The sequence below is a fragment of the Tachypleus tridentatus genome, chromosome 9, assembly GCF_004210375.1.
Source record: "Tachypleus tridentatus isolate NWPU-2018 chromosome 9, ASM421037v1, whole genome shotgun sequence".
Lineage (NCBI taxonomy): Eukaryota > Metazoa > Arthropoda > Merostomata > Xiphosura > Limulidae > Tachypleus > Tachypleus tridentatus.
Genome location: NC_134833.1, coordinates 127,272,441 through 127,296,341, shown reverse-complemented (window position 1 = coordinate 127,296,341; position 23,901 = coordinate 127,272,441). Strand labels below are relative to the sequence as shown.

The window sequence follows — 23,901 nt, the reverse complement described above, 5'->3', positions numbered from 1 at the left end:
TAAAAATGGAAAGAGGTGAAAGGAGTCACCGTGTTTAATTCAGTACAGAAGCAATACCTCAGCAAAATAAAAAAGATGCGAGGTTCTTATTTTATATTCTAGCTTATCAATATAGGTAATACAAGTCCCTAATTTGTAAAAAACTATATATTTAGTATTTTGACATCACAAACATCTAATTTTAAGCAGCATGTCATTCAACATATCACAACTCACTAAAACCTATATTTACGAGTGTTCTTTTAATATTTACTTTTAAATTAAGAAAATAAGTCATATATAAAGTTTGAATTATAATCTACAATTTGATTCCAAACTTATTGACATAAATTCATAAAATAGTAATTCAAAAAAATTGTGAATGTAGGTAAACAAACTTGATGACATGGCCTTGACCTGTGAGCTATCACTATAGGATTGTGTCACTGTACATAGATATATTGATCAGATATTTTGCCAATAATTTTCCCACACTGAATTCTATTCTGCAAATAAAAGTATAAAAGAAAAGAGAAACTGAAGGTTGATTTGTCAGATGCTTGAGGACAAAGAGAATAGATTACATACTCCTTGAAATCTAGTTAGAATTGTCACAAATTGTAATATGTCAGTCTGTAAGTGTTGTTTTATCAAACAGAGCTTTGTGTTGAATTTTTGTAAGTTTTTCTAATTATTTTTCTTAATTTCTTGTGTCAAAAATATATTACTGAAGTAGTCCAAGGTTATACTATTCAATTAGAAGTTTTAAAATAACATTAAATAGAACCTAAAGGCAACAAGGTACCTGTCTGTCCATCCACAAACCTTTACTTGAGAAAAAACTTTAAATACTGGTATTAATATTTTAATTATTCTTAAAGCAAAACAAAGGAGTTACTATACAAAATCTTGGGTTAATAACAGAAAAATATTGTAAGTAAGCAAGAGCAGCTCAATGACACATTTACTCATCACAATTTTATTTCAAATGTATATATATGTTACAGTACCTTACTGTAATCCTTGGTTGCTTGTTGGAGCCATTCAATGATGAATATTTTTGTTTCTGCATCAACATCTTCAAGGCAATTATTTTCATTGTTGTCAATATCTACATTCTGTTCTATAGCAGTTTTTAACTGAAGAAGTAAATCTGTTATACTAAGATCACCTGTTACCTTTTGCTGACAGCTTACTTCTTCAGTGGAATGGTTACCGTTGACTCCAAAACTGCAGTCATATGTCCTACCTAAAATGTTGCATACATAAGGTTTTCATATTTTAAGTGAAACATTTACATTAAAAAATGAACACTTTTTACTTATATCCACATTTCTGAATAATGAAATGCATTGTTATAAATTTTCTGGAACAACATTTTTATGCAAATGTTTAAAACAAGTTTAAAAAGACATCTGATTTTTGATTCCACAGCTTTAGATAACAACTTACAAGTTATACATTTTTGTGGTGTAAATCAATGAAACTAATGTGGTACTGAAGCTTTTTAAACCTAATAAAACTGTTAAATTCAAGTCTAAGTAGTTGGTATTTATTAAAATCAAGCATAACAACAAAGTACAACAAAAAGCATATTGGTTCTTCAAAACTCTCTCATCCATTAAATTAAAAGAAAGAAAAATGATAAATCTTAAACCCAGTCCTCATTAATTAAATATTTATCAAGACGTCCATTAAATTCCCTTCCATTTACTATATCCACAGTTGAAAGCAACCCATTTTAAAGATCAAAAACCCTGTAAGAAATGTTGAACTGTATTAGCTGAAAATAATTTTTGGCTACCAAAATTTGTATCCCCTTCTCCTACAACTCTCACCATTAAGTAATGAAAAAATAATGATCAGTACTATTAAGTTCCTTTAACAATATTCAGCATTTCAATAAAATTCCCTTTAACTCCTTTTTTTTTCACAAAAAACATTTTCAGAAATCATAACCTGTCCTCTTACAACAACCTTTCCATCCCAGGCATCATCCTAGTTGCCCCTTCCCTTTACACCTTTTTAATAATCTCCTTCTTAAGATAAAATAGCAAAGACTGACAGAACACAATACTCTAAATGAGACCCAATTAGTTGAAACAATGAAATTACAAACTAAAATATTATTATTCCTGTCACTAGCAACAACATATCACCTTGATAACTTAAGAAACTGATCAACCAAAACACCAAGATCCCATTAATCCATAAAACTGTTAAATAATAATTGAAAAAAAATTACATGTACTAAAATTTTGTATTTAATATGTATTCAAGTAATAACAATTTGTGTGTATTCTCACACACATCAATAGAAATTGTTAAGCATTTCTAATCAGTTTTTAAACCCATTAGGATGCATATTTTTTTCAGTTAAAACAATATTCTTCTAAGTATCAGTTTTACCATGAAACTTCATTCCAGTATCTCTAAATAAGAACAAAGGTCTGAAAAAAAACTCTTAGAAATTCCACTAATCCTAAGAAACACATTTACCATCCTAAGTGTATTACCCCTAAAACAATTTCCAAGGTACTTTTTAACCTTTTTCCTCATGACAAAGAAACCTACATTTATTTTTTGTAATTTATCTTTTATAGTGAAGATTATTTCTCTTAAAGGATATAACATTCAAAAGGGTGTTCTCATCCAATTTAAAAATTGCATTAATACATATGTTATTGAGTAAATTTCAATAAAGTGAATATCAATGTCATTAAATATTTTATATAATAAAAAGCTTTACTTCTTGTAGCACTAATAACAAGACTGTTGTTACTAGTGTTCCTTCTAAATAAATAATGCAATGAAATATGCAGTGTCTTTACAATAAAAAAACAACCCCCAAGACATTAAACATAGCTATATTTAGTGATAACAGGTATATCATATAATATTGAACACATTGTTACCATTCAGAACAAATCACAGTACTGCTTAATTACCTGCAATGATGTCATCCATTTGTTCCAAGGCTTTAGCCAATACTGTACTAGCATCTATTTGTGTGTTCAAGCCCTCAGACATAATGGAATGTTTTTGTTGTTTTTTTTCTGGAAGACTTCTGTTGGCAGTAAATATTCACAAAGTGTCAGTCAGGATAAATACATTACAGCATAATCTGGTACATCTAATCTGTCAAAAAAGAAAAAGGAATAAATCAGATCTCTAATAAGTTATGTAAAAGGAAAATCAGGGATAAAACTTACATACATTATCAACTTAAAAGCATAAATACTAAATGCTTTTCCTCAAAGGTACATACAACTGTAATAACAATATTTCAAAGCTAACAGGTTTTAGTAACCTTTGATATTTTATGGTATAGAATTTTTTGTTTAATTGGGTCCAATTTGTACTTTCAATGCAGTACTTCTAAAGGCATTTAACAACTATCTACAAGCAAAATGTAAATATGGTATACAAAAATCATATCCAAGTTTCATACCACTTTTAAAAACAAAACAGTAACTAATTCAAAAATTTTACCTCTAAGAAATGTTGTCATAAGGACAGAAATATTTATACACAGGCTCTTGAATCAACAAACATGTTAAGATGTACAATTTATTTTCCTGAAAAATAGTTTACTTTTAGTTAAAATAATTAGTCTTAGCCTTCAGTTTTTGAAGATAAAAAGGTTTTAACTGTTATCATCAGTAGGTGTGTGTGTATGTGAATATACATTTCTAACATTTATTTTGTTTTAATGTTAGTTTTTTTGTTGATGTGCATGTTGTTGACTGGTTTAAGTTTCTAAGGGCTGTTTATTTTTATTTTTACAATCACAATCCATAATTCATATCAACTAGTTACAAAAACGTTTATTATAACAGCCCATTCTTACATTATGAACTATAAATTACGTTAACACAATTTATAAATTAAAACACCTATACTGTAGTATCTAAAACATATTACAACTTATCTATAAACAGGAGTTACACATGCATATCAAATTAATTTGCAGCTATGTATTATTTTATCAATACAATTCTTAAAAAAAATACAATATAAGTTTTATCACAATTGCAATATTTAGGAAATACACAAAAGCTAATTTACATAAGGATAATTAATGGTTACATTAGAGATTAAAAAGAGGAAATTATGTTGGTAGAATTTATTAATGAATTGCTAACCTTCACATGCTACATCAATAAGCAATACTTGATTTCCAATACATTTGAAAAACCAGGAAGATCAAGTTTTTTAATGACTTACAGTCATTTTGATATTAAGTGAAGAAATGACCTCAGCAGATCCTATGACTTTTTAATATCTGAAATTTTAATTCTTTAAAACTATATTATGCTTGTATATGTACCCAAGTTGTACAGAAGCAGAAAACATCAAAATATTAATTTTATTATATATTCTTATCACTTGCAAAATTAAAAAAAATAAAAGATTTTCTCCTTTTCCATGCATAATATTACACATAAATCTTAGTCACCTTCAGTCCAATGTTTTCATTACAAAATTAAACCTGTATAATGATCAAGTCAGGTACTGATGTAACAATAACAGTTTACATATACATGCGTAATGCATGTAATTTGCCAACACTGACAGTTAGAAATAAAAATATGAATTTTCATATAAGCAAAATTATCAAATGGTAAATTTTAAGCCATTTCTTAGACCATATGTATGTTTGTGTTAAATGTTATGATAATACAAGTTCTCACTGTTTAATAATAGTGCTTTGAAAAAAAATAACACTTTGAATAGTAGTAATAATAATTATTACTGTCTACGAAGATTACTTCCGACTCTAAGTTGACTTGAAATTTCGAACGATTTATTCAAATTTTAGAGTTTATTAAATATTTCCTTTAAATTGAAATTTTAACTTAAGCCTTAAGTTACTTAGTCTCTAAATACTAATTTGTCTAAAATTTAATCTTTGACGAAGTACTATTTCAGTAATACTACTCTACGAACATTAGAAACAATAGTAGTACAAGTAACTGTACTACTAGTAGTTGTCTTAGTAGAACTAGAAATTCTGTTGCTATATTTCTATTTTATATTCCTATTTCTGGTCGGATTAGAAAGCAGAAATGTATTATGTGGGATTCTAAGGCCTAAATTTGTACTTTTAAGCCTAACTCAAAAGAAAAAGGCGAATCTTGTTATTGGTTTAATAGAATATTATCAACAATATAGCAGCTTTATAAAATACATGTAAGAAGGAATTAAATAATAATGTGCATACTCATTTTGTCAAAGCATGTGAATAAAAAAAAAAAACATACTCACAGGTGCATAAATAAAATATTGCAATTACTTAATCCACTACATTCTACTGTGCCACCTAAACACGTAAAATGACTATATACTGCAGGTAGACTGATTACTAATACTGTTAATTTTTGTTATAATAGGAGGTATTTTATCTCCAATTGAATAAACAATTTGAAGTCTGGTTATTTTATTTTTCCAGTGAAACGAAGTCATTTTTTGTCTTTTAGAAGACTGCAAATAGTATATAATAAATAAATGTCTTCTTCCACTTTTTTTTTTTTTTAGGCCCGTCATGGTCAGGTGGGTAAGAGCGTTCGACTCGTAATCTGAGGGTCGAGGGTTCGAATCCTTGTTGCCCCAAACATGCTCGCCCTTTCAACCGTGGGGGCGTTATAATGTACAGTCAATCCCACTATTCGTTAGCAAAAGAGTATCCCAAGAGTTGACGGTGGGTGGTGATGACCAGTTGCCCTCCCTCTAGTCTCACACTCCTAAATTAGGGACAGTTAGCGCAGAGATCCCTCGTGTAGCTTTGCGCAAAATTCAAAAACAAACAAACCACTTTTTTTTTGTATTATCAAAAGTATTTTGTTTGTTTGTTTGAAATTAAGCAAAACCCAGTTTCTAGCGGTGTGATTCCGAAGACACATCACTGTCCCGGGGGAAGGGGGCTCAAACCTAACTGGTTGTTTTAAGGCAAAGCCACATTGGGTTTTCTGCTATGTTTGTTTGTTTTAAATATTTGCGCAAAGCTACACAAGAGCTAACTAAGCTGTCGTCCCTAATTTAACAGTGTAAGAATAGGGAAAGGCAGCTAATCATTATCGCCCACCGCCAACTGTTGGACTACTCTTTTAGCAAAAAATAGTGGGATTGATCGTTACTTTATAATCATCTCAGGATTAAAAGGTGTGACGGAGATTCGAAGCCGCGACCCTCAGATTACAAGTCGATGCCCCTAACCACCTGACTATGCCGGGCCTCTTTCTGCTGTGTCTACCTCGAGGAATCAAACCACGGACTTTTAGAGTTGTAAGTTCGTAAAATTATCACTGTTCCACCAGCGAACAACCATTCGAAGTGATGCATTATTCACAACGTCAAAATTAAATTCGAAGGCTACTTATTAGTTTCCAGTTTTGCTCCCCCTAGTGGCTGATCAGTAAACCTACAGGCTATAACGCTAAAACCGAATTTCTGTGAAATACGTTTACAAAGCTCTCTGAAAGCTGTTGGTCAAATTTTGATCGCTCTTTATCAATACCACTACTTACAAATTTGAAATGATAACAAAGAGATGTATAACCTTTCCAAACAGCTGAAACAGTTTTGAACGAATTCGTTACCCATCTTGTTCCCAACACAAGTCTAATATTCTTCTTCACTTCTTCTTAAAGATTTGCTGTACAGTGTTGAATTTCTTTTTGGTTCTTAGAAGAAGAGTTACTGTATAAAGAGGTAATTTATCCAGAAATGAAAGAAGATTATTAATATAATGTACTTTGGAAATTGTATTTCTAATTGATAATTTCAAACGATGATTTAAGCAACGCCGTACTCTAATATAAACGTACTTCTGCAACATCCATTGAGCCATACCAAACGTTTTCCACAGCATTACACTGGTTAAAGCAATAAGATTGTTTTGAAGATATTCGTGACCAAACTCATGCACACCGAGACAAGTATATAAGTTTTCTTTTATTGTTTTCGACATTTAATCAGGTAATTCTACCAAATTCTAAAATGATAAAAATAAAATAAAATGTGGGTTATTTGACATGTCTGTTTTACATTTTAAATAGACTATCAATGTAGTTTTACTGCTATGAGTGATGAATTCATCTATCAGAATAACTATTTTCTCTTTTATTTTGAGAATGCGTTTGAAGACTTTTGATCTCATTTTTTGTGGAGCATGATCAATTATATTAGTAGCACTAAATCGTGAAAGCAAACCCTGTGGAATTTCTGTGCCATTTGATTATTGAAACCGCAACAGATCAAAATAGTCAGAGTATGGTTTATCATTTTTAGCTGTATAATATGGAGTTCTAAATATTTTTCAAGTAATCTATACTGTTGATTAATCTAAATGATTCATAATAGTTTGAAGTTATTTTTCCCTTGCATTTTGAAGAATTTTTACAGTATTGTCGTGTGACTGCGTCTTCGTGTGAAGTGGAATTTTTTCAAGATTATTAGTTGCTGATCGTGTGCTGCAGTTCAAAGAAACTAAAGCTGAAGTCAATTCTTTGAACAAACTAATACCCTGTGATTTAAATGGGCCTAGGTCTGTCACACTATAGCAAGTCGCACATCCAAATTTTCCGGAATCACTCACAAGTTACAAGTGAACCTTTTTCTTATTTTCCCATGTTTCAGCAGTCCAAACTGTAGGCCAAGCAGACTTCGATTCATCATTTTCGCATTCTGTTGTATGTAGTCTTGTCAATGTCATTTCACTGAAATTTGATGTATCACTAGAAGTAGCTTGTGGAACTACTTCTACTGATTTAATACCACTCATGCAATCATTTGCACTACTTGCATTTTCTTCCATTTCTTCTGTTAGTTTTTTTTTAGTAAAAATGATTACAAATATGTTTGTTTACATTTTCAGTCATTTTTAAGGCCATACGCTTTTTTTATAGATAAAAAGTTTGTAAATAGCTTTACAAGGAGACTAAACTAAAAATACTAGTTAAACCGAAACGACCCGTATTTAGGCCCGACATGGCCAGGTGGGTTAGGCGTGCGACTCGTAATCCGAGGGTCGCGGGTTCGCGCCCGCGTCGCACTAAACATGCTCGCCCTTTCAGCCATGGGGGCGTTATAAAGTAGTGGTCAATCCCACTATTCGTTGGCAAAAGAGTAGCCCAAGAGTTGGCGGTGGATGGTGATGACTATCTGCCCACCTTCTAGTCTTACACTACTAAAATAGGGACGACTAGCGCAGATAGTCTTTGTGTAGCTTTGCGCAAAATTCAAAAACAAACAAACAAAACTTTATTCCAATAAACTAAAACAATTGTTTGTTTGAAATTAAGCACAAGGCTACACAATGGGCTATCGGTGCTCTACCCACCACGGGTATCGAAACCAAACAAAACACTGGAAACTATTACTGGAAACTAAGCATTTATTGTTTACTGTGTAAGTATGGTTTGTTTGTTTGTTTTTTGGAATTTCGCACAACGCTACTCGAGGACTATTTGTGCTAACCGTCCCTAATTTAGCAGTGTAAGACTAGAGAGAAGGCAGCTAGTCATCACCACCCACCGCCAACTCTTAGGCTACTTTTGTACCAACGAATAGGTACAATAGTGGGATTGACCGTCATATTATAACGCCCCCACGGCTGGGAGGGCGAGCATGTTTGGCGCGACTCGGGCGCGAACCCGCAACCGTCAAACTACGAAGCGCACGCCTTAACGCGCTAGGCCAATGTAAGTATGATGAAATATAACCAAAATGTTCAGAAGCTCTTTCACATTTTTACATCTATACCGCTAAATATTAATCACATCGGTAAGATAAATAACATTCAAATACCTAACAAGTCTATTGGATTGGATTATACTTTGCATAGAGCCATATCATAAATATTCTCTCTTACTTTTTTGTAGTGCTTTAGACTAAGTGTCGACAAACTATGGCCCACCAACTTTATTGAATATGTGGCGTTGCATACAAAAATTCTTTGTTTTCCTTATTTATTTTTGGTTAGCGAACAATAAAACTCAGTATCGAAAAATAGAGCAAAAGTATCATTTTTGCAGTGGCCTCAAATGAATCAATGTTTTAACTCTTCACTGCATGCCGTGTCATACATGGCACTTACCAATTTTTACGTCATTAACTACAAACTAAAGTGTTTTCTGCGGTAAGCTGCATGCTGGGCCGCTAGTAGGATACAACAAGTAGCTTAGTGTCGTCAGACGCCGTCTCGGACGCATTAAAAAGCTCTGAACTCGTTCAGTGTTTGCTACATTTCGTCCGTGTCCATGCTGCTCGAACAAGCTCTGTTATATTGTCTTTTTTTTGTATGTTTGTAGACTATTTACCTGTAAGTAACAATATTATTAGGTGAATAAGAGTCCTGGCATAGTTTTTTGTATAAAAATAAAGAAATTTAAGAATAATCTTATATATTATACTATAATATTCACTCAGTCATCATATTACAACACCACAGATATTCACGCATTTTTAGTAAATGAGTATGTTTTTTAAAACTGCACTAATTTTGTTGCTAACAGTGGAGAGACTTATGGCGGCAGTTTCTTCGTGCTTTTCAGGTGTTATTGTTGTGGTGGGTAAAACATATACGGGCATGGCCAAGTGTGTTAAGGCGTGCGCTTCGTAATCTATGGGTCGCGGGTTCGCGCCCGAGTCGCGCCAAAGATGCTCGCCCTCCCAGCCGTGGGGGCGTTATAATGTGACGGTCAATCCCACTATTCGTTGGTAAAAGAGTAGCCCAAGAGTTGGCGGTGGGTAGTGATGACTAGCTGCCTTCCCTCTAGTCTTACACTGCTAAATTAGGGACGGCTAGCACAGATAGCCCTCGAGTAGCTTTGTGCGAAATTCCAAAATAAACAAATTTAAAAGAAGAAAAGTGGACTCTGAGTGTCGTGCTTTCAATGAAGAATAGGGAGAAAAGTACTTCTTTGTGGAAACAAAAAACCAGAAAGCAACTTGTGTGATATGCATTGAACGTATACAGTCTTTGGCGTCACAACGAAACAAAACATCTAACAACATATTTGAAATTTTCAGGAAAGTTCCGTTCTGAGAAATTTGAATCCACGAAACGTGTTTTTGAATGTTAAAAGAATCTCTTCACGAGAATGTTTGCTGAAAATGAGTCTGTCACTTGTACAAGTTACAAAATAGTGCATAGGATGGCAGAGCGAGGAAAACCTTTTACTGACGGCAACTTCATCAAAGAGTGTATGATGGAAGCAGAAAATGAGCTGTGTCCTGAAAAGGCCAATTTCTTTGAAAGTATCAACCTTTCAGCAACTTCAGTTGTAAAGAGAGCAGAAGAACTTGGAGAGAACATCGCATTACAGATACGCCAAAAAGCTAGAAACTTCCTATGGCATTCTCTGGCACTCGATGAATCTATTGATCTCTCGAGTACGTCACAACTTCTCGTGTTCATTCGTGGAGTTAATTTGGACTTTCAGATCACGGAAGAGTTGGCATCAGTTTGCAGCATGCACGGAAGAACAACTGGAGAAGACATTTTCATGGAAGTGCATAAAACTTTGCAAGACTATAACCTTCAGTGGAATCAGCTTAGAGGTATAACAGTTGATGGAAAAAAAAACATGGCTGGAGTAAAGAAGAGTCTGGTGGGGCTGATCAGGAAACAGCTGGAAGATCTTCAACTCCAAAGCGCTCTGTTCATACACTGCATCATACATCAGCAAGCACTCTGTGGAAAAGACATATATTTCTTGCGTACTAAAACCAGTTATTTCTGCAGTGAACTTCATTCGGAGTCATGCACTTAATCATCGCCAGTTCAAGGAGTTTCTTGAAGAAATTGATTCGGATTTCTGTGACTTGCCTTATCACACGGCAGTGAGGTGGCTCAGCTGCGGTAAAGTCTTATCTCGTTTTTATAAGCTGAGAAAAGAAATAGATATATTTCTTATTGATAAATATAGAGCCGATCCACTTCTGTCGGATCCAACCTGGTTGTCAAAGTTGTCATTTTTGGTTGACATCACATCCCACATGAATGAATTGAACTTGAAAATTATGGGGAAGAATAACCTTGTCTGTGATCTCTATAGAATCATTAAAGGATTTCGGAGAAAGCTGTCATTGTTTGACGCACAGTTGGAAGGAGGAAACCTCTCTCATTTTCAGTGTTTCAACGAGTTTCATGGTGAAATCACAGAAGATGTCAACCTGGAGTTTCATAAAAATATTATTGGTGATTTAAATAAGCATTTTTAGAGATATTTTCGGATCTCGACAGAATCGAAAGTAACATTCTCTTTTCAGAATCCTTTTGATTGTGTCATTGATGACATGCCAGTGGAACTTCAGCTGGAGGTAATCGATTTGCAAGGAAATGACTTGAAAGCAAAACACAGAAAGGGGCAACTTATTGAATTTTACAGCTGCATACCTGAAGATGATTTTCCAAAGCTGAAGCAGTTTGCATCTGGTATGGCATCAGTGTTCGGAACAATTTATATCTGTGAACAAGCATTTTCAAAAATGAAGTATGTGAAGTCGGTACATCGATCAAGGTTGACTGATGAACATTTGAAAGCAATTCTAATGATTGGATGCAGCAATTCAAAACCAAACACTGATGATATTTTGAAAGCCAAATGGCAATTTCATAAATCTCACTAACATTCTTGCAGCTTAGTGAAATTAAGACATGTACTCTCTATGTGCGATGTGACAAATGATTTTGCTAATGTCACCTTCTTTGATAACATTTTGGTAAATAAAAATGTTGGTTGTATTTCTGTTTGTTTTTTAATATATTTGTGTATTGCATGCTACTCCCACGTGGCTAATGTGACATCCTAAACTTAGTGTTAAGTCTTTTACAGAGAGCTTTCGTTCTAACTTATGAGTATTGAACATAATGATCATGTGGCCCGCGCTTCTCATTCCCCAAGTAATCTGGCCTCCTGTGAAAAAAGTTTGGTGACCCCTGCTATAGACGATGTCGAAGTAGAGTGTCACGTGAATAGTATAATGCCAGTCGGTGGCATTAACTGCTTTATTTTCAAAAGGTTTCTATTTCAACCATTAACAGTAAAACAAACATAGAAAAATAAGCATGAAAATATTAAAGTAGAAATTCTCAAGATATTTACTTTGGAATTTCGTGGTCTGTAGTAAAAAAAATTCCGACGGTATTATTCATTTTGTTTCGTCAAGTTTCCAAGTCAGTTGATAACAATATAATAACTACAGAAAATAAGTGTAAAATGCAGTAGCGGCGCCAGGATATTTTCGTTGGGGGGGGGGGAGAGCTGAGGTAAACTGTGGAGGGGGCTTCCCGAAATGCCATCAATATGAAGTATAGATGGTAAATTATAATATTGTAAATACCAAGGTACATTTCAGAAAGGTGTGTTATTTTGAACTGCGTTTTCAATGCAGTTTTCATTGGAAACTCATACTCTGATTAATAATTCATTATTACAAATTAGAAATAATCTGTTTATGAAAATATGCGTATATGTGAAAGAGGAAGCTCACCCAAATTCTACCCAAGGTAATACATAATAATAAAGAAAATCAAGATTAGCTTAGATTGAACATTTAATATTCCATTAAGAGTAAAGCTACAAATCAAAAGAAATATAACATAAAGACATAGTTTACATAGCAGTAACGAATTATCCCATGTGGAGTTAATACACTCTGAGGAAAATTAAGGTCACTATCAGGTTAACTATCTTTCATCATGTTGTGTTTATATTCAATATTACTTCTAACAATGCGTCTGTTCTGGTGATTGGCAGCAAATGTGTCTATAACAGTATCAATATCGAGTTGTTTTGTCCTCCTGGAGTTTACCCACATGACAGCAATGTTGCTGGTGCGGTTGTTACCACTGCTATTGCGCAAGTATGTCTTGAGAAGCTTCAGACATGAGAAACCCTTCTCACAGGCAGTTGAAGTGATAGGCAGGGTCACAGCGATGCATACAATTTTGTGAAGATCCATGAAGGTGTCCTTGTATGGCTCTAGCGTTCGAGGCGGGAATCACGCGCTCGAACAAAGCAAACCTGAGGCCTGGATATTGAATGGTCATAGTAGCACCAAACCAAAATGTCTAAATTGCAGTTGACCTTCACAGAAAGATTGGTTTCTTCATAAGTTCACATTATTCATGCAGGCCAAACTGTGATTGTGATATTGTTCTTATTATCATAAGTGTGACAAGCACCTGTTACAATAATATAACTACTACATTACATTAAATTAGGCACTTCTAAATAGCCCAATGACAATTTCAAAATTCATTCTAGAATTACTTAGAAATATTATTTGGTCAGTTAACATGTAAGGTTAATATCTAACCATAAGCATAACATTAATTGGATTGTAAGTCACAATTTTAAGTGTATGCCACAATCGTCAGTACAATTGTGGATGACTGATACATTATGCAAAATGATCTCACAGAGGACACAACACCAGCTAAATGCTTCATAGTTTTGACCTACACACAATACACTTATACATGCATGCTATGTTTTACTTTTCAACAAAAGATAAATAAAATTAATGGGTAAATACCTATGAAACCTTTTGGTTTATCAAGTAAAATCCCTGATGATCTGTTGTAACTTGAAATCAACGTGGTTGTATAATCTTCGTCAAAGCTCAAGATAGAATTGCATTACACAGGGAGCAGCAATACAGCGCATGAGTTTCAGTGCATTCAGTACGTTGCTATGGGACGCATGACACATACTTCCGTCTTAATGAAGACGTTGAGTTCTACAGGTATATTTCTCTTTGATGTTAATTGTTAAGCAACATTGACGATTGTGTTTTCCATATTTTATGAATATATGTAGGTAACAATATTGGGGGGGGGGGCTCAAGCCCCCTGGCGCCGCCACTGGTAAAAGTAAAAGGTGAGAAGTATGAGCTCTAACCATAAGCTGTTTGGAACTTTGTGATCAATACTAACAAAAATACAGATTTTATTTTCTCTTTTGCAATCTTTTATTTCATTATACGTTGATTACTTGCCTTTAACCTGGATGAAAGGGTTCATGATTCTTTATCCTTTTTTCTTCTAAGGGTGGGTAAAACGTCATGAAGCTAGAGATTTGTAAGGTTGAGTTGGTTCGAAATTGTGGGGGGACAGTGGTATGCTAAAAAAATTAATAAAACGTCGTTCCAACCCATTTCCACACAACTGGCTATTTGTTACATTTCTACAAGAAGGTTAATTGCTCAGCCATATTTAATTTTGAAGTGATAGACAGCTCATCCATACCACCTCCCATCAGGTTTCAGACCGCCACTTTTGTCAGACTAAATAATGGTATTCAGTCATTACTCTTACAATACACCAGCGAACTCAAAGCATTAAGTGCACACTTTGTAGCTAATAATTATTAGACGTGAGCTATAGACTCTCAGCTCGTAGTTCAACACGCTAAACTTTGGACCACAGTTGTCTCGTGGTGATATAACTATTTTAATAATTACATATTTTACGATTTCATAGCTAATGTAGAATATATATCTTTATTTAGCTAATTTGCTACTATTTTAGTGCAGGTGTTTTACTTATATTAGCATCATTTTAGTATGGTAGATGAATAAATTTGTAGCAATTTCTTTCTTAGTTAAAGAGGCCCGGCATGGCCAAGCACGTTAAGGCGAGCGACTCGTAATCTGAGGGTCGCGGGTTCGCATCCCCGTCGCGCCAAGAAATGATCGCCCTTTCAGCCGTGGGGGCGTTATAATGTGACGGTCAATCCCGCTATTCGTTGGTGCAACAATTATTTCATAGAGCTCATATCTACTTGCTTCTGTTTAATAAAAGTAGCCCATGAGTTGGCGTTGATTTAAAATGTTTGTGGTGATGACTAGCTGCCATTTCCTCTAGTCTTACACTGCTAAATTAGGGACGGCTAGCACAGATAGCCCTCGAGTAGCTTTGTGCGAAATTCCCAAACAAACAAACAAACAAACACTGGTATGATGGAATATTATTTTAAGGTCAGCATGTTATTGAAGCTACCACAGAAGATGTTTTATCATATATTGTTATAAGTTCTCCAGTGGGTATTATTTTAAATGTTGTGAAAGAATCTGTAATACGTCGAATGCCTTGATGTGTAATAGATCATCAACATTGTGGTCCCAAATACACTCTGAGAATTTCCGCTTAATGCGGCTTCATGTAAATGCCATGGATAAATATGTTAGGCTATATTATCTCACTAAAGAACTTGTACTATGTGTTCAACTTGTGGGTCTCGTGACACTAAATAAAAAAATTCATTGTAAGTGTTCTGAGTGACCCACCAATGGGATACACTCTAACTTGTCAGTTAATTCTATTTATAATTACTACAGCCTAAACTGCGGCTTCTTTTGTTTTCTGAATACTTTCTTTGTAAAACTGTTTATGTGATAACAAGGAAATTTTATAGATCATCAGAAAGTTATCAGAAACCCTCTCACATTATAACATTATATGTTCCGATGAATATAAACCGTCATTGTTGAAGGATAGTGACTCAACTACATTAGACATCACTCATACAGATAATACAATGCATAGCGTAAATCGTTGTTCGAATGATGACAATAAAGATGTACCAGTGGCATAAAAATATGGAACTCGTTGAAAAGTCTTCCAATTTACTGGCATATGAAGAACAACAGAAAAATAAATATTTTGCAATCAAATGCAACAAAAACAAATTGACATATTAAACCTGATAGTGATGGATGATATTTATAATCTCTTGGTTGATCAAAAAAATCTGAATGCCTTGCAGGTACGTCGAAAATGCCAGTTACATGATTGAAGAGACAGGAATGCTGCAAAACTTAATAATTTTTAAAAGAAATATCATATATATGGGGTTGTAAAATACCAAACATTTTCCTGTACTGGGGCAACAAGAAATTTTAGAAAAAAATTACTTTAGTTCCCAGCCTCATGGGTTGAAAGCACTTTCAATTATTATTATTATACTCCACACACTTTGCCGATAATCAGTTGTTCATAAAACGAAGGTGTTGTGGCGTTGTCATCTTGAAGTCCAAAAATACGATCCATGAAAAGTGCACAGATATGGTCTGAAAATATATAAGTCCTGCAATTCAAGTGATTAAACGTACGACACCTATGTTTATGCTGGAAAAGAGGATTCCAGAAAATAAGGCAGATCAACTGACAGAGAGACAAATGTTTCTTAACTCGTATTAGAGCTTGCAGAAAACTACTTAAATGAAGGAAGAACGACTGCTACAGACAATTTCTATACATTTATCTCCATAACCAAGACCCTGTTTGATATTCAAATGCATGTTGTAGGGGCACTTCACAAAAAAGGGGGTAGGATGTAACAATGGCAAAGCTAATAAAGGCGAGATATTGACCGTGAGTAAATTGATGACAAAATTGTAGCCAAAAGGTGAGAAAAAAAGGATGAGATGATGCTTTGCCACTAAGAATGTTTTGAATTTCGTGAGTACTTGGAAGAAAAATTGTACCAACGAAGACATCCTGAAGCCAGAAATGATTCAGTACTATAATTCTGGAAAGCAAGGCATTGAACATTTTTGATCAAATGATCAGCCACTTCTCACCTCTTAGAAAAAAGTAGTCAATAGCTCCATATTTGATATGTTTTACCAAATATATATAATATCAACATGAAGTAGATATAAAAGTGTATATTTACGAAGTACCTGATGGTATTTCCAGTATCCTGAGCTTTAGCGCCATGGAGAAATAATCTATCAAAAGGCAAAGTACTAAGTCTAATTGGAAGAATAGTTTAATAGGGATAAGTGTAAATTATGCTTTGGAAATTTTCATTATATATTTTAGTTTTATGGAGAAATATTGTATTTATACATTTTTATATTCAGACCGGAGACCAAATTCTAAATGGTTCAACAGAAATACTTAATCTGTTTGTAAGTGTGAAATGTAGAATTTTAAGAATATGAAAATTTGAATTTCTTTTTTTTATATTTACGGTCAAAACGAAAAACAAGTCAAGAAAATACTATTATAAATATAAACCTTGTTTTTGAGAAGTAATTCATAAGACCAATGTTAAAAAATGCATTTTCAAGTGTAAGCTTCTAGAAATCGTTAACCACAGGAAAGTTAGGCTTCTTGAATGATGGTCAATGAAATATCTGCTTTTAAAAATAAGTAGGTCAAGAGATATGAAAGACACAAATTATTTACCAATTAACGTGACTTCTGTTGTTTGAAATATAATCTCATAGATTACTTAGAAAACATTGATTTTAAAAAAGGGATATTAATGTCTTAATAGTATGTTAAAGTTTTTCTCTATCTGGATATTATAATCTTGTTCATGTTGTGCATCTAGACTTCCAGAAGGCTTTCAAAAGTGTTTGAATGGCCCGGTATAGCCAGCTGGTCAAGGCGTTTGACTCATAATTTGAAGGCCGCAGGTTCGAATCCCCGTCACACCAAACATACTTGCCCTTTTAGCCGTAGGGACTATATAATGTTACGGTCAATCCCAGTGTTCGTTGATAAAAGAGTAGCCCAAGAGTTGGTGGTGGGTGGTGATGACTTGCACTGCTAAATTAGGAACCACTAGCGCAGATAAAAATATGTGTAAAAAGGGCTCGTTTGGGTTGAGAAGATTTTTTGCGTAGTGGAGTAAATTTTTTTCTCAACCCAAACAAGCCGTTTATATGTATATATATTCTTCTCTACAAGTGGGTTTTCTCGACATCACTGACTAACGCAGATAGCTTCATGTAGCTTTACGCGAAATTAAAAAAAACAAATAATAGTTTGATGAATAGGTTGAATTCTTGTGAAATTTAAAAACTCATTATCTGTATTAAAAATTGGTTTTAAGGTAAAAAACAAAGAGTTGTGATCAACGAGTATTATTCTGATTGGGATCGAATATATGATTAATTGGTTCCTCACGTATTTGTTTAAGAACCTCCGAAAATAAATCTCTTTTTCTTAGATAAGGATATCAACACTGTATACAGTGTGGCAAATTAACCCTAACTAGTGATTTGTATATATAGATAATTATGTCTTTTGAGTTGTACTCACTATGTCTATTAATAATACACCCTAAACTTCTCTTAGTTGTGTTATTAACAACAGAGCACGTCTTCGATGGTCTGAGTGACTTTCATCGCTATGGCAAGATCCTCTTTTTCTGTCACGGTATGGAGCTCATTATAGTCTATATAAGACATGTGATAAAATCATGATCATCCAAGTATATTAACATGCAGTTACTGTAATTAAAGGTGAATTGCCAAATTTAACAATTGATCGAAAAATCCTGCCGTACCTTAACATCACTAATACAAGTAGAAACACATAAGAGTTTAAGTAACCAGCAAACTTTAATAAACTACTTGTTATGTTTAATCAATATCATTAATGTAAATCAAAAAGTAAAGGCCTAAGCACTAACCCTGCCATAAACAGAGGAAACAAAAGTTATCTGGGAGTGAGAGAGGGTTAAAGTGCATGTGACATATAACTAAAGTAATATTAAGAGGATCGAGGGTTAGACGTCTGGAAAATGTAGCATTTACAGATTTCAGTTGGAGCTCTTACTAACGTATAAAGGTAAAACGTGAAAATGTAGCGTTAAAACTATTAATTGTGCCTCTGCCTGTGCTGGAGGCACTTCATTTGTAACAAGGGTTCACTTTGAGTGTATTCCATCAAAAATAACCTTTTGTTTTTCCCCATCCATCTAACTAACCTACAATCTAGTTAAATATAGTCTTTCATTGACCTCTACCAGTGTGATTTTTTAACTAATCGTTTTTTTTTTTGTGTGATATATTTGTGTGATATATGTTCTCAAAAGCGTTTTGAAAATCTAAGCACATCAATTCCACATCATTTCAATCACCATGATAATAAGCTTATTTGTTGTTGTTTGGTTTTTGGAACAGAGCTGCAAGGGACTATCTGCTATGTCTATCGCGGAGTTTCGAACCTGGATTTAAGTGAGTAAACGCACCGCTGCCCCATAAGGAGACGGGATTGCAAGTGAAATTCCCACAAAAAGGCCACTAGACCATCAAGTTTACTTAGCGATGTTATTATAATCCAATCAATTACAGATTATTTTCTGCAGTTGTTTGTTCAGTAATTATTAATTTTGTAATCTTCTCATTTATCAGTTCCAGCGTTTATTATTTTTGAATTAGTAATATTATATTCTTTACTTAAGATCGCTTCTTTATTAAATTTTTGTTTAAAAACAACTTAAATGTTTACCTTAATTATATGACTTAAATATTTTATTGTGTAGCATTGATAACGAAAACGTTATTTAACATTTGAGATAGAATTACTTAAAAGTATATTTCGTTACTAATATTTCATTTTCTTAGCAATAGAGGACGAAATAATTGACATGTTCAGTATACTAGTGTTAAACTTCGTAGTTATGTTAAAAATGGGAATACGTTTGTCTGAGGCGATGGGTGTTTAAAATTACTGTTTAAGAAAAAGGAAAGAATCAAACATCTTTTAATGGAATTTTTAAGGTATTGAACCTGAGTTTAGTGTCACTTAAAGTCATTTTTTCAGCTTGTTTAAAAATAGGTCATATTTTAGTGCATTCACAATGAATATTATTAAGTATGGTACTTATTATTTTATATGTTTGTCGAATTTTGCACATTTTCACAGTTTCGCGAATCAAGTTTCTCTCATTTTTGATCTTAGATATTTTGATTTTGAGGTTTGTAGAGTTAGCCCTTATTTAAGTGTTTCACAAGCCTTGAAATCTGCTGTATTTACCACATCTGGAGGTATATCATTCCAAAAGCCAAGCACCCTGTTTGGAGAATAAAACTGTTTCAATTGAAGTTGGTTCCTGCACTTTCAAAATTTGTTTGTGTACCTTTGTTTCAGTAATGCCAACATCCATTGAGTGCAAGACTTGCATATGTAGGCCTATGCTCCTGCTCTTGTGCACTATTATGAATGGATTTTTTATAATACGTTGTGGTTGGTTGACTGGCTGAATCCAGGTCAAATTCAGTAACAAATTGATTTCAGAAATGCATCAGATTGTACCATTTTACTTAATTGAATGAAAAATTTTAATGAAGGTTAGACATGTCACTAAAGCACATGATAGAAAAGATATGCCTCCATCACTCCCAACACTTTACTGCTTACTAAAATTTCACTTTTGAAAAGTCTCACTTTAACAGATTCTTGAAGGTTGACAGCTCTACCTTGGTCTCTCTTTCTTACCATTAAAAAAAAAAAAAAATGACATATTGGAATTGTCAATTCTCTTAACAATCTTAAACTCCTGATTTAGATCCACTCTGTATTTTGTTTTTAAAGAATAAACTATTCAGATATTTTAACCTATCCTCTTTACATCCCAGGTATCATCCTAGTATCCTTCTTTTGCACTATTTCTAACAATTTTTGTTTTCGAGGTAAAGTGCCCAAGACTGAACACAATATTCCATATGAGGTGTAATCAAGTACCTTTAAGATGAAATTATAACCTGTTTAGATTTGCATTCAGTATTGCTGTAAATACAGTGTAAAATCCTGTTTGCCCTACCATTAGTAACAGCTCACTGCTTCAATGACTAAGAGTCTGGTCAATCAGAACACCTTAATCCTTTTCTTCTGTAATGCTGATAGGTCAGGATTGTACTTATAACTTAAGTTTATGATGCTCATATTCATGTTTTTCCATTTAGTATAATCAAAAGCCATCTGAAATATTTTTTGCAGAACATGTCGGGTAATATAAGTCCATCTGTTAAGCAGCAGGATCATTCTCATTTTTTCATCTATGTCAATGATAGAAATAATAATAAAAAATTCACAATACTGAGCCCTGAGGAATCCCACTTAGGGCATAACTTCAGTTTGATTGAACTTCATTTATAATAACCTTTTGCTTCTTTACATCTGGCCATTTTTCAATTCAATAACTTAAAGTATCACTTGCATCTATATAAATAATAATTTAACAACCTTTTATAAGTTATCTTATTAAATGCTTTCTTAAAATCCAGATATGTGTCATTCACACGTTTATCTTCATCTATTTAGGCAGTAGTCAGAAATTAGTTAGTAAGGCAAGATTTTCTCTTAGTGACATCAAAAACTTTTTCCATGACTGATCAAAGACTAACATTTATAATTATCTAGAAAATTATCACCTCAGCTGAAAAAAAAAGAGTAGTGTTAGCCATCTTCTAGTCTTTTGATACGTGCTTGCAATTAAAACTACTAATAAGTGATTCGTGTGAAATCCATAACCTTTTAACCTCTTAGGGGGGAGTATTATCTGGCCAGGAACCTAGCCTATTCATTCTCTAAACTTCTCGTGTTTCTTAACAGATTTATTTTATATGCTTATGTTGTTTGATTATATTTTCATCTAGTAACTGTTCATGTTGAAGAATACTGCTTAAATCTTTATTGGTGAAAAACTGAATTAAAAGTAGAATTTCATAACATAGCTATCTCATAAATAGAACCAGAACTATGTTTCATTTTTGTATCCTTCAGTTGAAAAGCTGAACTAATACATAAAAATAACAGTATTTGAGCTCTTTCAAAACTCTGTTAAATATGTTTTGGACAGAAAAAGTTTGCTTTTTTTGTTTATTTGTGGATAGATGTTGATAATGTTTGAGCCAGCTGGGTGTCATGTATTGATCTGGCTCATATATTTGAAATATTGATATTTAAAATGATTTAGTAGAACAAAAACTAATAAAAATATTTCTGTAAACTGGTGAATAGAATGTATATGAAACAAAAAGCATTAGCGCAAAGTATTATAGTTGTTTTATGTTATGTTCTTCCTTCTTGTTTCGTCCTTATTTGTAATGGTTAGAGCTGTAGCTTCTCTAGTTTTAAGTAAAGGGATCTTTTAGAAATTATCTTTGAATGTGTATTTTTCAACATTTATGGAATAAAGTTACTGTATTTGTAAGGACCTAGGATTCAAAATGTGCCAAATGATTTTTTTTAAATTTGTATGTTTGTATAACAAAAGTGTCTGTTAAACTTTATTGTACATTTATATTAATGACATTGAACAAAGCTGATAGATTTCCTTGGAGTGTTAACTCTAATGATATGAGTCCTGTAAGCTCTTGTGCAAAATTAGTGTGTGTATATAAACTGTTTGCCAAATAAAATTATTAAAAAGGAAATACATAACATTTTACACAATAATAACTTTCTATAAATTATGAAGTAAATTAGAATATAGAGTGACTATTCCATGAATACAGTTAGTTGTAACAAAGTAACATGGAGGTATGTGGCTTTTGAAGTAATCTCTCCATATTGACAAAAATTAAGGTGAAAAAGCATACATATTACAATTATGTAAAGTATTCCAAAAAATTTAGAGCTTTTAAAAGGTAAATAATGTTGGTAAGGAACAAAACACATTTCTTGGCGCTTACAGTTTGAATTCATTAACTGTTATAAAACTTCACTGTGTCAACACTGCTGTTTACTCTATGTTGAATTCCCAAACAGTTTAAAACAACTGAATCAAGAGAATTTTTTAACTCCAGAAATACATATTTTTCTAGCATCTGGACTTTTCTTATAACACTAATTTGTTGCATATCAATATCATGTATGCTTTATTTTAGTGCATAGCATGGATGTCTTCAATAAAATTAGAAATACAGTTTCAAATCTGGGTGCAGTCCTTCCAGGGAATCCAGTTACTCGTGAATTTGAGGTTGAACGACATATTGCTAGTGCCGGTCCTGGCTTGCTGTGGAAGATATTTCAAGGGTATAAAAGAAGTACTAAACAAGTAAGTTTGTAAAAGGTTAGAGTGGGCTAGAATTGTGTAGTTATATTTCTATGGAAAGAGATATTTGTTTACTGAAGTTTATGGGAACATGAATTAATATTTAGTTTTGTTCTTAAGAAAGACTGCAGTCTATTTATTTTATGTAGCAATAAGATTATTTCCTTTCCATACAAATATTAATAATATAGTATTAAACATATGTTACTTTGTGACAACACAGCTTATGTATATGTATAATGCAAGGAGAAAAAGGTTTGACGGTATTGGCGTGTTGCCTGCCAAACCATATTATAGAGAGTAATAAAATATATCTAACATGAGTTGTGAAGTCTGCTTGATACTCAATGTTTTTGGACTTGTTCTGACTTTTTCAGAAATGCTTATTCATCATTTCATGATTTTTTTGAAGTTCTAAATAATTTTGTTGTTTTTTCCAGATACCTGTGTTCATGATAGAACACAGTTAATTTTTAGTCTTCATATAAGAAAATAAATTATTCAGAACTAGTAGTTCTAACATGAAACTACTACATTAATTAGTAGCTATAAGTTATAGCATATTTCTGTGTATAAAAATAATTTTGATGAGTTATAAAATGTTTTGATATTTCTTAATAGTTTTATTTATTTTTGATTTTATAATTACAAGTATAATTTGGCTTGAAAATATTATAGTAATTACTGCTCCTGTTGTTTTTCATCAACAAATGTAATGTATGTTTTGTAACTACTTGTATTTATTATGTTTTGAAAAACAAAGGTAATATCTGGTACATTTTTTTGAAAAATATTGTGGCAGGACAGTTCAAAAACAATTTATAAAACTTTGAGAACTCGTGTAGAATGTTTTACAAACAAGACATACTTTATCACATATGTAATATATTCATTTCTAGGAAGCAGCTGTTTTTGTCTTGGAAAAAAAACAACTTGAAAGATATTCAAAACGGGACCGTGATGTTATATTAGATATTTTAAAGAAGGGAGTGGCTCAGCTAACTAGATTACGTCATCCAAGTATATTGACTGTTCAGCATCCATTAGAAGAGTCAAGGTGAGTAACAGCTAGGAATAACTAGATAAATGTGATGTTTGAACTCAGTGGGTT

The 23,901-nt window shown here is 33.0% G+C and overlaps 2 protein-coding genes across 2 annotated transcripts in view; one reads left to right on the top strand and one right to left on the bottom strand.

Moving 5' to 3' along the window:
* Window positions 1-407: 407 nt before the first annotated feature.
* LOC143226326 (uncharacterized) lies at window positions 408-5,339 on the bottom strand. Its single transcript, XM_076457144.1, has 4 exons — window positions 5,248-5,339; window positions 2,928-3,117; window positions 990-1,228; window positions 408-485 (listed from the first exon to the last, which is right to left on the bottom strand). Exons 2-4 carry the CDS (start codon window positions 3,007-3,009, stop codon window positions 423-425), a joined length of 384 nt encoding a protein of 127 aa, XP_076313259.1. The 5' UTR covers window positions 3,010-3,117; window positions 5,248-5,339; the 3' UTR covers window positions 408-422.
* Window positions 5,340-19,352: 14,013 nt separating this feature from the next.
* The window catches only part of LOC143226323 (SCY1-like protein 2), a 44,033-nt gene continuing 39,484 nt past the window's right edge, over window positions 19,353-23,901 (top strand). Inside the window, exons 1-3 of the mRNA XM_076457135.1 lie at window positions 19,353-19,512; window positions 22,624-22,793; window positions 23,690-23,847. Coding sequence (XP_076313250.1) covers window positions 22,632-22,793; window positions 23,690-23,847 — 320 coding nt within the window. The 5' untranslated portion in view covers window positions 19,353-19,512; window positions 22,624-22,631. The remainder of the gene's footprint in view (window positions 19,513-22,623; window positions 22,794-23,689; window positions 23,848-23,901) is intronic.